The sequence below is a fragment of the Salvelinus sp. IW2-2015 genome, linkage group LG3 (assembly GCF_002910315.2).
Source record: "Salvelinus sp. IW2-2015 linkage group LG3, ASM291031v2, whole genome shotgun sequence".
In the NCBI taxonomy this organism is placed as follows: domain Eukaryota; kingdom Metazoa; phylum Chordata; class Actinopteri; order Salmoniformes; family Salmonidae; genus Salvelinus; species Salvelinus sp. IW2-2015.
The window spans coordinates 29,080,919-29,098,805 of record NC_036840.1 but is presented as its reverse complement, the minus strand read 5'-3'; the positions used below and the strand labels follow the sequence as shown (position 1 = coordinate 29,098,805).

Here is a 17,887-nt window from a genome sequence, read left to right as displayed (position 1 = left end):
CAGGTACTCCATGTCACCTTCTAAACAACTGACATGTTTATTGGCATACCCAGCATGCCTTTGTGCTGATAGGAGTGGAGGTAGCTAGCTACCACTGTTAGCACCATCTGTGGTTAAGTATCGTACATTCAAAATGGTGGAGAGCCAACCACTGTCCAATAATAGTTCACTGCTCACAGTCTATAAAAGCCTTGTTACAAGCCAGCTGCCTCTGCTTAGAAATATGATGAGTCCCTCACTCGAACTCTAGACTTCTCTAGAATTGAGGAAAGTGCTCAAAAAGCACACTGCCATCCTTGAACGCATGGTGACAGAAGGGTATTTCCAGCTTGGATAACCTCATTGGATAAGACTGGAGAATGAGCCAGCTCTGACCTACAGTGTAATGTTTACCCGTCCGGTCTTGCATCATCACGTAGTGTTGGGAGCCATGTTAGAGAGGTTGTCAAGGGGATGTCGTCTGTTGAGTGGGAGTTTTAATATCAATTCGGTGCCCACCGCAGGCACAGGCTATATCGGGAGGGAATTTGATCATCCTCACTTAAATGACCTGACTAGAAGAGTCCTGTGCTGGCCTTTTGGCTACACCTGCTTCTTAAATCTCACATACTGTAGATTTATGTATTGTTTATGCATTCTAAGGGAATACTTATTTAGGTGTTCTTCTTGGTTGTACATTTTAATCACTGTAAAGACATCTATGTGTTTTTGGAGAGGCTTTAAGTCGCAATAAAGACTAAACCATGGCAGATTTATGGCTAAGGAATGGGACAGTTGCAGAATGAATGTAAAAACATTGATTGATGCACAACATGTTGTGTTTCCTGGTGAACTAAATGATAGAAGACCCCGAAACGGTGTGTCAACACATGTCCTCATCTCAGTATTTTCCATTGGATGTAGTCAGATTTGAATAGATTGCGCTTTCTTACAAACCAGCGACGTAGGAGTCGAGTGAAAAGCACAAATATAAAATCCCTGTGTACAGTAGCACTGTCACGCCAGCCCAGCAGACACCCTTTCCAATGGACCCAGCTGCCATGACATCATTAAAAGGCTAATGCTAGGTGGACTCCCCAATGGTGTGGTAAAGCCAGACTCAATGGTGCCCATCTAAATTTGATGTCACCCCTCCAATCCCAGGCAGACACCCAAGCATTCCCTGCAGTGGCTGGAAATCAGCYATTAGTTCATGCCTTTCCTTCTATCCTGGTCAGAGGCTATTTTAAGCGTCAGTAGGGGATTGAAATACATAAATCTTGATAATCTGACCCATAACACTGATGCACCGTATGTGGAGCGAGTCGAACATCTGTCTGAAAACACAAAAACCTCTGACAAACGGCCACTCCAAAGACCTACAGATGTAGGAGCTTAATCTGAGCCAGTTTGCTWCAGCAGGAAAATAATCCTGCAGCAACAGGAAATGTTAATTATTATGTGGATTATAATTCATGGCCATTTTTGTAGGGGTTGATATATTTTTCGTAAGGGGAAATCAAGCCTTTTTAAACCTCAAATACATCACAAGTTTTACATTTCCTGAGAAAAAAAAGTCATCTTGCAAAAGGTTGATCAAATTAAGATCCTACAACTGTACATGGCCTGTCCTATCCTGGGATATCATATCCTGGGATATGAAGGCCAATTCCATTGTGTATCACCATGTCCCACCCTTACCTTTCGAAGGTGGTTTAAAGTGCAGGTTTGGTTGATTTGATTACTGGTAAACTTGGCAAAACACTTGGATTAACATTWGGTAACACACTTATTCGTACTCCACCCACATTTAACAACCATCTATCTGTTAATTTGATTAAAAACAGTAAGCTTGAGCTACAATTTAGCAATGGAAAAAAGATAGAGTAAGTAAAATAGAAAATGCGACAACAGGGGGATAAAGATTTTTCCACAGATAATCATTTTCAAAATCTCCCAATAGACAAATAAACCAAATGCAACAAAGGCAGCATCCTTTCACGTGTACAAATCCTCTTTAACATCAATCTTGAATAAAACATGACCTAATGTAGCTACATTGTCTACTAATCTACATAAGCCGATTCATATGCAGTCAAAATAGTGACAGCTGGATCGCAAAGACAATTCTTGGGCTCTTCTTACAGCTTACCGGATATCTTGACCCACTAAACAAGTTAGTCATCGAATTTCCCCCTAAAATGAATCGTACAATTCCATTTTCTTTTTCTGCCATTGACAACAATCTATATGAGTCGATCTRATTGGCTGTTCTTACACTTATTCACCAGATGGCAGCACACTCCCTTCYGAGTGGTTTAAATTGCAGGAAGACTGTTATGAACATAAGAGATTCTGCCAGCACTGCCCAATCGACACACACATTTCCACTGCCTGTGCAGGGATCCTAATAGGGAATTAAAAGGGACCTGTTCTTTGATACAATGAGAGAGACAAGATAACGGCCCTTGAGAAGATTTGCTGACTCATTGAGACACCTTGAAAGTGATGCTGGTAATCCACAAAGCCAGTCAGATCCAATTTAAACAAAATAAATGTGGCTTATTTTGGAAACAAACTCATAAGCCAATTGTTCTGAGAAATCAAAAGTCGGGCAAGTGTTGGAATTGTGAAAACAAAAAATGGAAAAGTACATTCATAGAAAAAAAGAGTTCCAAAAGGGTTATTCAGCTGTTCCTATAGCAAAACCATTTCTGGTTCCAGGTAGAACCCTTTTTGGTTCCAGGCAGAACCCTTTTTGGTTCCATGTAGGACCCTCTGTGGAAAGGGCTCTACATGGAAACCAAAATAGTTTTTCCTGGAACCAAAAAGGGTTCTTCAAATGGTTCTCCTTTTTTTCTAAGGTTGTAGCTTCTTGAATAGGAATCCTCTATCAAGTTTTATCCTGATTCTGGTAGTTGTCTTCCTTCAGAACATCAATAGTTGTTTTGAGAATTGAGAGCAGGCCTTTGTGCAGTATACTAGCAGCGTGAATGTCAACTCCTAATATATCATGATTCAGGTTACCAAAATACTCCTCACACGATGTAGGACGGTGCCGTTCTTTTGCCATTTACCAAGAGAACACAAACTAATGATTTATGGCATAACTATTGTGAGAAAGGTGATACAAAATGAATTCTCATTGCTTTATATTATTGTTGATAAACAATCGAACTACCATATCAAAAATATTACTTTGGAACATAACCTAATATGAAGCTGTACAGTTACACATGACTGTTGCTGCAAAAGAGGGAAGAGAATACTGGATTATATGTGGGTATTAAATGCTCAAAGGAAGCTCTCAAACTACTGTATGTCTAAGCCATTTTCCAAGTTCCACTGTGATTTGTTCTTGCTGGAAGGATAGTCAGACAAGTGCGTGCTTAAAAATCAGTCCCTGTCTGAAGTAAACATGTCTGAATGTCTCTTTTCCAGGCGTTTGGCAGGAGCTACTCTCTGTCCCCACCRGCCGCCAGAGCACCATCGCTGMGCCTCCGGTCATCGTCTGGGTCCCCTTCCCTCTCATATAAACCCCGGGCCTCGTCTGCTCCAGCACCCCCGGGGAGGCAGATGTCCTGGCTGGACAAGAGTCACAAGCCTCCTTCCCCCTGGGAGGCCGCAGCCCGCCACCCCATGGGCCTGGTCGACGAGGCCTTCACCTTCCAGAACCTCCAGCAGGCCATCGCCTTCAACGTGTGCMTGGCTGCCCAGCGCAAGCTGCTCCCCGAGCCCCCTGCTGAGTGGAAGTCTAGGGTGTCCTACGATCCTCCCAGGATGACTGAGGGATGGAACCCGAACCAGAGATGGAACCAGAGGCAGAGCCAGACCCAGAGCCAGGGTCAGAGCCAGAGTTACAGCAGAGTTATGCCTCCGTTCCTGTCCCCAACCAAGAGCACGGCCTCGGCCCCCGCCGGTCCAGCTGGCTACAGGTCCCTGCCCAGACAGTTGCAGCCCCAGAGGTCCCTGACGGAGGCCAATATCGAGCACTCTGGGGCCAGTCATGGGAACGGAAGGCCCCTGAGGGGGCAGCAGCAGCCAAGCTACAGATCTGTGTACCACACCGACTGGAGCTGGAGACGCTAGAGGCAGACAAACAMGATGGCTACTTATCTTCATAACAAGGCCAGAAAGTAACTCCAAGATATTCAGATGAATAGTAGTAAGGACCATATATATAATCAGCATAATATAAAACTTGGGACAATGGGATAACACAAGGGTTGAGGAGAGCGAGGGGATAGCTATTGAGTTTGTGGTGTGTACAGGAGAGAGATTGAAGGAGGTTGGATCTGCTTYTTCGGGTTTCACTGAGAATACTGCTAAGAATATACAGATGATAAGAGTAAATGTTTTGGTATTGGGGACACTGTCAATGATGGTTCTATTTTAGTCAAATGGGATGGTATTGAGTTTCACTTCATCACGCTTTCATTGGACAGAAATCAATGAGTGATTGAAGCAAAAAGAAGGGTGTAATTGCACTGTCAGAGGCTTMAATTTCCTCCAACACTGTGATGTGATGGTAGCATTCAAAGTAAGTGAAATCAATAGTATTTCTTCGGAGGAAGAAATGGGCATAAAGTATGTTGTAAGGCAGAATGTGTGATTGTCATGTATAAAAATTAAAGGATGGGAGTAATGAATGGACATGTACATTTGTGTCAAAAACCTTTATACAGTATGGAATACAGTGGGAAATATACTGCTAGGTTCGCTGTGCATCATACAGATCACCCACTCACAATTGACCACAAAGGTCAGTTTGAAATTGCTGAGTGGTACAATAATGTGTGATGACAAGCTAGAATCTAGTACAATAGCATTAGTTGATAGTGTTAGTGCCCTAAGAGAAACACACAAAATAACACAGGTGTTATAGTAGTGGTTGGTGGCCACATATACGTTGTGGGGAGTTGGATACGAAAGGGCCACGTTTTATGATTTTACCGTTTTATTATCCAGATGACTTAAAGTGCRACTGTGGATGTATTTACTTAGCATGCTGGTTTTTGTGGTGTTCYTGGATTCGCGTGTCTTGTCAAACTAAACGTGTCAATGTGAAGTTGGTTAATGCTTTGGGAAACAGTTAAAGTACACCGTTAAACATCCAGAGCAAGGGGCTAAGAACACAGGGCTGAATACTACTGCGAGATGCCACACACATCTCCAACTTGCATATAAATCATATATATTTAGGTAAATCCTTTAGATTACCTTAATACTTTACATTAAGACTTTACAAATAATGTTAAAGATACCTTAATGCAAAGTGTTTATAAGTCATTTATAAACCGTTGATTATACYTTTTTAAAGTATGTATAAATCCCTTATAAATAATATCATGTAAAGTGTTAAAGATAAGTCACTTAAAGATTTGCTCAAAATATATCTCAAGTCAGGATTTCAACCCTTAGAACTACTGCTGATGCATTGTGGGTCTAAACGAGGCTTACAACTTGGGGAATGGCTAAATCTATAGCTCAACACATTGTGCGGACAGGTTACTTACTATACAGAGATTAATTCATAATTTTTTTGCCAGCTGCCTTTTATTTACTACATTAACAGGTGGCACCGAACAAGGGTTGTGTCCCTATACAGTGCACTACTTTTTAACTAGGGCCCATAGYGAATAGGGTGCAATTAAAGGTGCATCACGTGATGAATATGAAGGGGAGGGCATCAAGCTTCTAACTCATCTAACAGGACATTGTAAGGTATTTTCCCAGTGATTACACTGTGGGCACCTGGAAAAAGTATATCCAGTTATGTAAGAGAGTTGACACTAGGTACATTAGAGAGAAGAGAGTGAGGGATGGAAATTGTGTTCTTGGACTTTGTTAAGTAGAGCACAGAATGTGTTATTTGCTGATGTCCGTTCCTGGTGATAAATAGGCTTCAAAGCAAATAGAATGTAGAATAGGAAATCAATATCTGTACTTTTATTATGTGGTCATGGACATGTATGGTGTGGATCAAGTTGAAATTGTGAGATACATCACTTGCGTTTGCTTGTGTTGCTTACTTCTCATGGCTTTTCATCAGTCCAGAGTAKAGATTCTATGTGTGACTGCGATGGATCAAATTCTGAATTTTCATGTATCATCTCTTCTTATTGCAAGATTTGAAATTGTTTAACACTAGTTAGTATCTGTCATGTGATTTCACAAAGTTCTGTATGTGTGTCATCAGCAACAATATATTGGAGTGATAAGAGTGATATGTGGTTTTTTGTATTTTCTTTTTCATTTATTTTACAGTACTTTCAGCCCAAACAATTACCCAATGTCTGTGTACTTTTTGTTTTTAATTTCATCATTTGATTTCTTCACTTTGATTTCAGTAGGCAGYATGYGGRATTTTGGAAAATAAAAAAAGCATTGAACTACTGACCAAGTATTTTTCTCGTTTTGTTGTTGTGGGACTGACATGTTTCTAAMCTACTCCATCTTAATTCATCCCAGTTCTAATATAGGCATCATCAAATCAATATGGAATCATTATATCATTGTTTTTTGTGCTGCTGGAAGTCCATGTGTCGCTAAAATGTTTTTTTTTTTTCATGTCTTATTAGTTGTACGGGATACGCATGGTATACATCGTCCAACGAAATGCTTACTTGGTGGTTCCTTCTCGACAACGCAAACAACAATAAGAAATAATAAAAGATAAGAATACAAACAAAGTTAATAGCTCAGTGGAATAGAATAAACATTTTAGCATAAGTGTATTACAGGAAGGCACAATTTATAGTATTGGCACAATATTTACACGTGTATTGGGTAAGGGAAATAAGAATCTGGTAGCAGCAGTTGTGATGTGTGTGTAGCATGAATGTACTGTGTGTGTGTGTTTTAATTTATTTAACCTTTATTTAACCAGGTAGGCTAGTTGAGAACAAGTTCTCATTTGCAACTGCGACCTGGCCAAGATAAAGCAAAGCAGTTCGACACATACAACAACACAGAGTTACACATGGAATAAACAAACATACAATCAATAATACAGTAGACACATCTATATACAGCATGTGCAAATGAGGTAGGATAAGAAGTAAGACAATAAAATCGGCCATGGTGGCAAAGTAATTACAATATAGCAATTAAACACTGTAATGGTAGGATGTGCAGAAGATGAATGTGCAAGTTGAGATACTGGGGTGCAAAGGAGCAAGATAAATAAATACACTATGGGGATGAGGTAGATTGGATGGGCTATTTACAGATGAGCTATGTACAGGTGCAGTGATCTGTGAGTTGCTCTGACAGCTGGTGCTTAAAGCTAGTGAGGGAGGTAAGAGTTTCCAGCTTCAGAGATTTTTGCAGTTCGTTACAGTCATTGGCAGCAGAGAACTGGAAGGAGAGGCAGCCAAAGGAAGAATTGGCTTTGGGGGTGACCAGTGAGATATACCTGCTGGAGCGCGTGCTACGGGTGGGTGCTGCTATGGTGACCAGTGAGCTGAGAATAGGCCGGGGCTTTTACCTAGCACAGTCTGTAGATGACCTGGAGCCAGTGTGTTTGGCGACGAATATGTAACGAGGGCCAGCCAACGAGAGCATACAGGTCGCAGTGGTGGGTAGTATATGGGGCTTTGGTGACAAAACGGATGGCACTGTGATAGACTGCATCCAATTTGTTGAGTAGAGTGTTGGAGGCTATTTTGTAAATGACATTGCCGAAGTCGAGGATCGGTAGGATGGTCAGTTTTTACGGGGTATGTTTGGCAGCATGAGTGAAGGATGCTTTGTTGCAAAATAGGAAGCCAAATCTAGATTTAATTTTGGATTGGAGATGTTTAATGTGAGTCTGCAAGGAGAGTTTACAGTCTAACCAGACACCTAGGTATTTATAGTTGTCCATATTCTAAGTCAGAACCGTCCAGAGTAGTGATGCTGACGGGCAGCAATCGGTTGAAGAGCATGCATTTAGTTTTACTTGCATTTAAGAGCAGTTGGAGGCCACGGAAGGAGAGTTGTATGGCATTGAAGCTCGTCTGGAGGGTTGTTAACACAGTGTCCAACGAAGGGCCAGAAGTATACAGATGGTGTCGTCTGAGTAGAGGTGGATCAAAGAATCACCAGCAGCGAGAGCGAGATTATTGATATTACAGAGAAGAGTCGGCCCGAGAATTGAACCCTGTGGCACCCCATAGAGACTGCCAGAGGTCCAGACAACAGGCCCTCCGATTTGACATACTGAACTCTATCGGAGAAGTAGTTGGTGAACCAAGTTTTTTTTTTTTCCACCTTATTATCCAGGTAGGCTAGTTGAGAACAAGTTCTCATTGCAACTGCGACCTGGCCAAGATAAAGCATAGCAGTGTGAACAGACAACAACAGAGTTACACATGGAGTAAACAATAAACAAGTCAATAACATGGTAGAAAAAAGAGAATCTATATACAATGTGTGCAAAAGGCATGAGGAGGTAGGCAATAAATCGAATAATTACAATTTAGCAGATTAACACTGGAGTGAATAATCATCAGATGAGCATGTGCAAGTAGAGATACTGGTGTGCAAAAGAGCAGAAAAGTAAATAAATAAAAGCAGTATGGGGTGAGGTAGGTAAATTGGGTGGGCTATATACCGATGGGACTATGTACAGCTGCAGCGATCGGTTAGCTGCTCAGATAGAAGATGTTTAAAGTGTTGTTGAGGGAGATAAAGTCTCCACTTCAGAGATTTTTTGCAATTCGTTCCAGTCGCAGGCAGCAGAGAACTGGAAGGAAAGGCGGCCAAATGAGGTTTTGGCTTTAGGGATGATCAGTGAGATACACCTGCTGAGCGCGTGCTACGGTGGGTGTAGCCATCGTGACCAGTGAACTGAGATAAGGCGGAACTTTACCTAGCATAGCCTTGTAGATGACCTGGAGCCAGTGGGTCTGACGACAAACATGTAGCGAGGGCCAGCCGACTAGGGCATACAGGTCGCAGTGGTGGGTCGTATAAGGTGCTTTAGTAACAAAACGGATGGGACTGTGATAACTGCATCCAGTTTGCTGAGTAGAGTATTGGAAGCTATTTTGTAGATGACATCGCCGAAGTCGAGGATCGGTAGGATAGTCAGTTTTACTAGGGTAAGTTTGGTGGCGTGAGTGAAGGAGGCTTTGTTGCGAAATAGAAAGCCGACTCTAGATTTGATTTTGGATTGGAGATGTTTGATATGAGTCTGGAAGGAGAGTTTGCAGTCTAGCCAGACACCTAGGTACTTAATAAGCAATGTTCCAACGCATATTCTAGGTCGGAACCGTCCAGGGTGGTGATGCTAGTCGGGCGTGCAGGTGCAGGCTGCGACCGGTTGAAAAGCATGCATTTGGTTTTACTAGCGTTTAAGAGCAGTTGGAGGCCACGGAAGGAGTGTTGTATGGCATTGAAGCTCGTTTGGAGGTTAGATAGCACAGTATCCAAGGAAGGGCCAGAAGTATACAGAATGGTGTCGTCTGCGTAGAGGTGGATCAGGGAATCGCCCGCAGCAAGAGCAACATCATTGATATTGAGGCAATCATTTGAGAAACCAAGGCTGTTGAGTCTGCCAATAAGAATGTTGTGACAGAGTCGAAAGCCTTAGCCAGGTCGATGAATACGGCTGCACAGTAATGTCTCTTATCAATGGCGGTTATGATATCATTTAGGACCTTGAGCATGGCTGAGGTGCACCCATGACCAGCTCTGAAACCAGATTGCATAGTGGAGAATGTACGGTGAGATTCGAAATGGTCGGTGATCTGTTTGTTAACTTAGCTTTCAAAGACCTTAGAAAGGCAGTGTAGAATAGAGGTCTGTAGCAGTTTGGGTCTAGAGTGTCTCCCCCTTTGAAGAGGAGGATGACCACGGCAGCTTTCCAATCTATGGAAATCTCAGACAATACAAAAGAGAGGTTGAACAGGCTAGTAATAGGGGTTGTAATAATTTCGGGAGATAATTTTWGAAAGAGAGGGTCCAGATTGTCTAGCCCGGCTGATTTGTAGGGGTCCAGATTTTGCAGCTCTTTCAGAACATCAGCTATCTGGATTTGGGTGAAGGAGAAGTGGGGGAGGTTTGGGCGAGTRGCTGTGGGGAGCGCAGGGCTGTTGACCGGGGTATGGGTAGCCAGGTGGAAAGCATGGCCAGCCGTAGAAAAATGCTTATTGAAATTCTCAATTATTGTGGATATATATCGGTAGTGACAGTGTTTCCTAGCCTCAGTGCAGTGGGCAGCTGGGAGGAGGTGCTCTTACTCTCCATGGACTACAGTGTCCCAGAAATGTTTTGGGTTTGTACTACAGGATGCAAATTTCTGTTTAAAAAAATATAGCCTTAGCTTTCCTAACTGCCTGTCTATATTGGTTCCTAACTTCCCTGAAAAGTTGCATATTACGGGGGCTATTCGATGCTAATGCAGAATGCCAKAGGATGTTTTTGTGCTGGTCAAGGGCAGACATGTCTGGAGTGAACCAAGGGCTATATCTATTCTGAGTTCAATTTTTTTTGAATGGAGCATGCTTATTTAAGATGGTGAGGAAGGCACTTTTAAAGAATAACCAGGCATCCTCTACTGACGGGATGAGGTCAATGTTATTCCAGGTTACCCCGGCCAGGTCAATTAGAAAGGCCTGTTCGCAGAAGTGTTTTAGCGTTTGACAGTGATGATGGGTGGTGGTTTGACCGCAGATCCATTACGGATGCAGGCAATGAGGAAGTGATCGCTGAGATCTTGGTTGAAAACAGCAGAGGTGTATTTGGAGGGCGAGTTAGTTAGGATGATATCTATGAGGGTGCCCGTGTTTACGGATTTGAGGTTGTACCTTGTAGGTTCATTGATAATTTGTGTGACATTGAGGGCATCAAGRTTAGATTGTAGGATGGCCGGGGTGTTAAGCATGTCCCAGTTTAGGTCACCTAGCAGCACGAGCTCWGAAGATAGATGGGGGGCAATCAATTCACATATGGTGTCCAGGGCACAGCTGGGGGCAGAGGGTGGTCAATAGCAAACGGCAACGGTGAGAGACTTTGTTCTGGAAAGGTGGATTTTTAGAAGTAGAAGCTCAAATTGTTTGGGTACAGACCTGGATAGTAAGACAGAASTCTGCAGGCTATCTCTACAGTAGATTGCAACACCGCCCCCTTTGGCAGTTCTATCTTGTCAGAAAATGTTATAGTTTGGGATGTAAATTTCAGGGTTTTTGGTGGTCTTCCTAAGCCAGGATTCAGATACTGCTAAGACATCCGCGTTGGCAGAATGTGCTAAAGCAGTGAATAAAACAAACTTAGGGAGGAGGCTTCTAATGTTAACATGCATAAAACCAAGGCTTTTACGGTTACATAATTCAACAAATGAGAGCACCTGGGGAGTAGGAGTGGAGCTAGGSYCTGCAGGMCCTGGYTTAACCTCTACATCAKCAGAGGAAGAGAGCAGAAGTAGGATAAGGGTACGGCTAAAGGCTATAAGAACTGGCTGTCTAGCACGTTCAGGACAGAGAGTAAAGGGAGCAGGTTTCTGGGCACGATAGCATAGAGTCAAGGCATAATGTACAGACAAAGGTGTGGTAGGAAGAGAGTACATTGGAGGTAAACCTAGGCATTGAGTGATGAAGAGAGAGATATAGTCTCTAGAGACGTTTAAACCAGGTGATGTCATCNTGGTAGGAAGAGAGTACATTGGAGGTAAACCTAGGCATTGAGTGATGAAGAGAGAGATATAGTCTCTAGAGACGTTTAAACCAGGTGATGTCATCGCATATGTGGGAGGTGGAACAACATGGTTGGTTAAGGCATATTGAGCAGGGCTATAGGCTCTACAGTGAAATAAGCCAGTAATCACTAACCAGGACAGTAATGGACAAGGCATATTGATATTAGGGAGAGGCATGTGTAGCCAAGTGATCGTATGGGTCCAGTGAGTGGTTGGGCTGGCTGGGGACACGGCGATTCAGACAGTTAGCAGGCCGGTGCTAGCAAGCTAGCAGTTAGCAGGCCGGGGCTAGCAAGCTAGCWWAAGMGCCTRAGAGGGACGTCGCGATGGGGGAAAAGTCTGTTTTTGCCTCCTCGTGCGGTGACGTCGATAGACCAYTSGTGGAATTAGTAGGGTTCCAAGTAGCAGAGGGGTCCAAGTCCAATTTGCAAAATGGGTATAGTGGTCCAAGAAACTGMCCGYTGGAWCYGCTAACAGTCCAATYTGCTATAGATAGCTAGCAGGCCGCGGTTAGCAGAATGGGCCTTCAGGGGACGTCGCGCCTGAGGGGCCTGTTGGGATCCTCGGGCAGATTATGTCGGTATTCCAGTCATGAAGGATCGGCGGGGTTCCGTGCCCCTTACCGGCAGTAGAAGGGGTCCGGATATTGTAGTCGAGGAGTGGGCTTCAGGAGTAGCCCAGGAGCCCTAGCCGGGAGGTGGTTCTAGCATGGGCTAGCCCCAGGCTAGTTGGTGCTTGCTACGGGACGGAAACGTTAGCCAGGAGTAGTCAACCAATGGGTTGCGGTTAGCTAACTGCCATGATCCAGATGAAAGGGTTCAGAGTTTGCGGTAGGAATCCGGGGATATGGAGAGAAACATAGGTCCGGTATGCTCTGGTTTGAAACACATTGTATGAACTGGCGAGAGCTTTCCCGAGCTAAACGTTAGCTGACTGATAGCTGGTAGCTAGTTAGCTTCAGTTGAGGTATTCCAGTTCAGAGGTCAATAGAAATACTTTTGGAAAAAAACAGATCCACACCACATTGGGTGAGGCGGGTTGCAACAGAGTTTTTTGAAGTTGAGGTTTAGGAAACATATTAAAAAGAATGTGAAGAAAAAGATATATACATGGGACGAGACAAGACAAAGACAAAGACGTCTGACTGCTACGTAAGGTAAGGTAAGGGAGAGAACAGCTCGTGGCTGGGGTGTGTGGGGTCCTTGATGATGCCGTGTGCTTTCCTCAGGAATCGCTTRGAGTAGATGTCCTGGATGGGTGGGAGCACAGTCCCAGTGATGTACTGGGCCATCTTCACCACCCGCTTTAGGGCTTTGGGACGTGGACTGAGAAATTCCCTTACCAGGCCGCAATACACAAGTCTTCGGTGATGTGGATGCCYAGGAACTTAAAACTGTTGACTCTCTACTGCAGTCCCGTTGATGTGGACCTGGGCATGTTCCCTCGTCTGCTTCCTGAAGTCAACAATCAACTCCTTTGTTTTGCTGACGTTGAGGGAGAGGTTGCTGTCATGACACCACAATGCCAGTTCACTTACCTCCTCCCTATAGGCTGACTTGTCCATGTTGGTTATCAGGCCTACAACCGTGGTTTTGTGAGAAAAACTTGATGGAGTTGGTGTCGTGCAAAGCCATGCAGTCGTGGATGAACAGGGAGTACAGGAGAGGACTAAGGACATACCCCTGTGGGGCCCCTGTGTTAAGAGTCAGGATCCAGTTGCGGAGGATGGTGTCAAGACCCACGGCTCTGAGCTTGGTGTTGAGCTTGGAGGGAACAATAGTGTTGAATGCTGAACTGTAGTCAATTAACAGCATTCTCACATAGGTGTTCCCCTTGCCCAGATGTGTTGCGGCCATGTGAATAGCAAAGGAAATGGCATCTTCCGTGAATCTGTTGAAGCGGTAGGCAAATTGGAGTGTGCCTGGCATGTCACCTTGTTTTTCTTGGGGACTGGGATGATGGTGGTCTCCTTAAAGCAGGTGGGGACTACCACCTGGGACAGGGAGAAGTTGAAAGTGTCTGAAAAGAGACGCCTGCCAGCTCGTCAGCACACACTCTGAGGACGCGGCCAGGGATGCCATCTGGGCTGGTGGCTTTGTGAGTATTCACTAGAGTTCTCACGTCAGCCTCGGACAGAAAAAGCACCTGGTAGTCCAGAACAGCGAGTCTTTCTGGATGGCTCGGTATTGTCTGCCTCGAAGCGAGCATAGAATGTGTTAAACTCATCTAGGAGGTAGGCTTTGGTAGTCTGTGATAGTCTGTAATCCTAGCCAACATCAACTCAAGTTTGAGTCTGTATTATCTTTTTGCGTCCCTAATGGTTTTGCGGAGCTCGTTCCGGCTTAGCTTGTATGTCGCGCGACACCGAGTCATCGGTGTTCGTTCTGCTTACATTCAATTCTGCAGTACAGGCTCTCAGCACTGTACGGATATCTCAGTATATCCAGGATTTTTGGCTGGGGTATGTCCGAATTGTTATTGTGGGTACAACATCATCAACACATTTCCTAATGAAGCCTGACTGACAATGTATATTCCTCAATGTTGATGATGAGTCCTGGGTGGATGACTGAACATATTCCAATCAGTATTCTCAAAACAATCCTGCAGCATTGAAACTCCTTCCTCTGTCCAGCGCCACACTATTCTCTGTGTTGGTGGCTCCTTCTTGAGTTGCTGCTTGTACATTTACATTTACATTTAAGTCATTTAGCAGACGCTCTTATCCAGAGCGACTTACAAATTGGAGGAACAGAGAGACGTGATCTGTTGGCTGAAGTGGGGGCGGGGGATGGCTTTGTTCTCATCATGGATGTTTGTGTATACATGGTCAAGCATGCTGGATCGTCTTGTGGGCCAGGATACATGTTGGTGATATTTTGAGACATTTTATTTTAAACGGGCTTGCTTCTGGGACACTGACTGCTTCCGGGTGAGAGGATTCTTGCTAGCTTATAATCTTGTACAGTTCGCTGAGTGTCGCCTTGGTGTTTGCTTGTGGCGGTATGTACACAGCTGTGCTGCCTTCAACACAGTTTGACCACAGCATCCTCCTGGGTCGACTGAAGGAATACATAGGTCTCGACAGTACCGCTCATAACTGGTTCACCTCATACCTTTCAAACCGCACATAATATGTTGACGACACACAGATCTACATAAAACCAACCCCGGATTCCCTCTCTTCCATTAACACCCTCACAAGCTGTCTAGATGACAAAAAGGCCTGGATGTCAAACAACCTCCCGCAACACAACAGTACTAAAACAGAAGCAATCCTCATCYGCACTCCCCATCACACGAAAACCAGTCCCATCACCACTCCTACCTTTGGCAGCCACTCCATCCCACTGTCCTCCTAGGTCTGCAACCTTGGGGTGTTACTGGATTCCTCCCTCATTTTCTCTGACCACAAAATCTGTCTGTCTGCAGAAACATCACCCAGCTTCATCCTGTTCTCTCCAAACCTGATCTGGAAAAGATGGTCAACTCCCTRGTCACCTCCCGACTCAATTACTGCAATGCCCTCCCCTAAAAAAGCATCCACAGGCTGCAGCTTGTGCAGAACACCGCTGCCAGTGTCCTCACAGGAACACAGAGATCTGCCTACATCACCCCCATTCTAGCCTCTCTCCACAGGCTACCCATCCAATTTAGAATTAACTTCAAGCCTCCTGTTAGTCTTCAAAACCCCTCAATGCCTATGGTCTCCAATACCTCAGTGAACAGCCTTCAGGGTCACTCTYGTCAAATGATCAAAGACTCCTTGCAGTCCKCCCACCTCCGCATGCCCCAGACCACCACGTRCTCTAAGTCTGAGCTAAAGAATCACTTCTTCAAACTGGCTTTCACGTAATACTTTCTACGTTGTGGTGTCAGTTGTTGGTCTTATACGTTTGTTTCAAGTTCTATTGTTCTGTCCTCGTCACCTTTATTATTTTGTGTATCTTGTATAGTACTTGACCGCTAGCTATCTTTTAARGTCTTTAGCCTTTTTGTTAAAGCTTTATTTTAATGGTTGGTCACAATGTAAAGAGCTTTGTGATTTACATCTGTAAAGGAAAAGCGTTCTACAAATGTAATTTATTATTATCATAACACACGTGAATTCCCTCGGCATATAGTGGGGTTGCTATTTTAGCGTCAAATTACTGCACAAACATTCTGAGCAAACAAAGTAATAACTAACGCAAAAAAAAAAAAAWCGCCATTTTACTAGCCATGTGTGCAACACTATGCTTGATGTTTATTCCCTCCGAGTCACACGCTCCATAGCCATTGGGTAGGGGTTGTTAGGGGGACTTGTTGCCTAGGAGACAGTTACATAATGGCAGGGGGTATACAGCAGCTGGGCTATGGAGAGTGGTGCAGCATTAGAACAAAAGAGCAGTCCTGTCCCACTGTCAGCATGTGATGATGCTTCAAATCTCCAAGTTTGATGCCACAAAGTAGCATAACACAACAGTCAGCAATTGAGTTGGATAGACTAGAATAGGATAGAAGTAGTGAAGAACTGTGAATTTTGTTCAACAAACTCAACATCCCCGGTTTCTGTTTTGGTGTAAAGATGAGGGATGGCCTGGAGAAATGAAACCACTATCAAATTCATAGACAGAGCCATGGACGCAAGGACTGACCATCCAATACATTAAAATGATAGTTTTAAGCATGTTTTGAAGCTATACAGTGTTTGTTTATAAATATTGGAGTAAACCAAGCTTATATTTTGGTTTATGATGGTGTACGACGGTGGAACTAAGCTCATAAGGCATTTATAATTCTTGAACAATCAATGGGTAACTTGATATATAATTCATTTATAGGTCCAAAAATGGATGTAGCAACTGCAGATTGCCCCTTTAAGGTTTATATAATCCTATTCGTGCTTGTGGATGAATTTACTTCAGCCTTTTACAAAGTTATAGCTCATTGAAGACCATTCAAAAAGCCTACAAAGTTCCAAAAAGACAAGGCTGGGATGCAGTTAGGTCCTGGTAACTAAACTATTGGTAGTCCCATAGTCATTGATGCATTTGGTGCACCGGAAATATAAAACCCCACCTCTCAATTACCTCTACTGCCACCTAGGGCCCAATACCAAAACGGTTCCTTTCAGCAGCTTAGGAAGAGTTTATAGCAGATACATATCCAATCATTTCAGCTCCCTGAGCAGGCCGTTGATGTCTACGCTACAGATATGCGTTAAGGATTGGTAATATAAGAGTTTTGTCCTTGGCTCTACTGGGGGGGAGAGGGGTATTTACAACCTCAGCCTCACACACTTTCCAACAGGTCCTTGCCCATCAGACCAAGGGAAKTATGGGAGATGGTATGGTGTCAGAAAGGGGTGGGGGGGAAGTCGTGGCTAGGCAGGAGCTAGCTCGGCAGCAACCCCTGCACCCAGCCTAAGCTTCTGTACAGACACTGAGCCACGAGCGAGAGGGAGGGAAGGGGAGTGGTAGCCGCTATATTTAGCCCCCCACCACCACCCAACCACATACCATTGGGCGCGTTCGAGCGGATCACTTTTGTCAAGTCAGTGACCATTGTTGGTCACCGCCTTTCGAAGTGTATTGCATTGTAGAGATAAAAATTGGCCGACATGCGCTTACATGTCGACAACATGAAATCCACGTGATTAAAAGGTCACGAAGTTGACTGCAAGTTTCTGCAGTTGCCCTTCACCAACTTCATCCTGCAGCRGTCARCTGCATTGTGGAAGGCTCTACTGTCAACCAATCATTCMGGTGTTTTGTTTGACCCACGGGAACATGACCAAAGTGGTGAGTGAAACCGGAACCAACTTTGCCGCAATTCATATATAGCAGGCTACATTGGAAATACTGTATACAGTATAAATGGATTTCATATTTGAGGCTCCCTCTCACTAGTTGATTGTACAATGTACACACATATGATTTCAGTTTGTGAGTGTATGATATGGGGGTTGGAGATGTTTATCTTGATTRTGCCATGTCGATCTGAGCCTTAGTGTCCGACTTTCAGCTGTCGTAGTTTCACCTACCCCGACTTCACTCCTCGTTCCTTCACCTAGTCGGGTTGCTTTAGCCTTACCACTCAAACATGCCCAATAACTAGGACACACACTGACACCCACACAGCCAGTCACTCATCCAGCCAGCCACCGAGCCCCCTTCACCTCCCCCTTCTTCCCACTCACCCCCGTGAAGGCTTCAGTACAGGGGAGTACAAGGACCCGCGCAGGTC

General features: G+C 44.2%; 1 protein-coding gene across 1 annotated transcript in view; it reads left to right on the top strand.

Moving 5' to 3' along the window:
* LOC111980755 (synaptopodin-2-like) overlaps nucleotides 1-6,378 on the top strand; it is a 41,109-nt gene extending 34,731 nt beyond the window's left edge. The window contains exon 5 of the mRNA XM_070435829.1: nucleotides 3,421-6,378. Coding sequence (XP_070291930.1) covers nucleotides 3,421-4,068 — 648 coding nt within the window. The 3' untranslated portion in view covers nucleotides 4,069-6,378. The remainder of the gene's footprint in view (nucleotides 1-3,420) is intronic.
* Nucleotides 6,379-17,887: the final 11,509 nt, after the last annotated feature.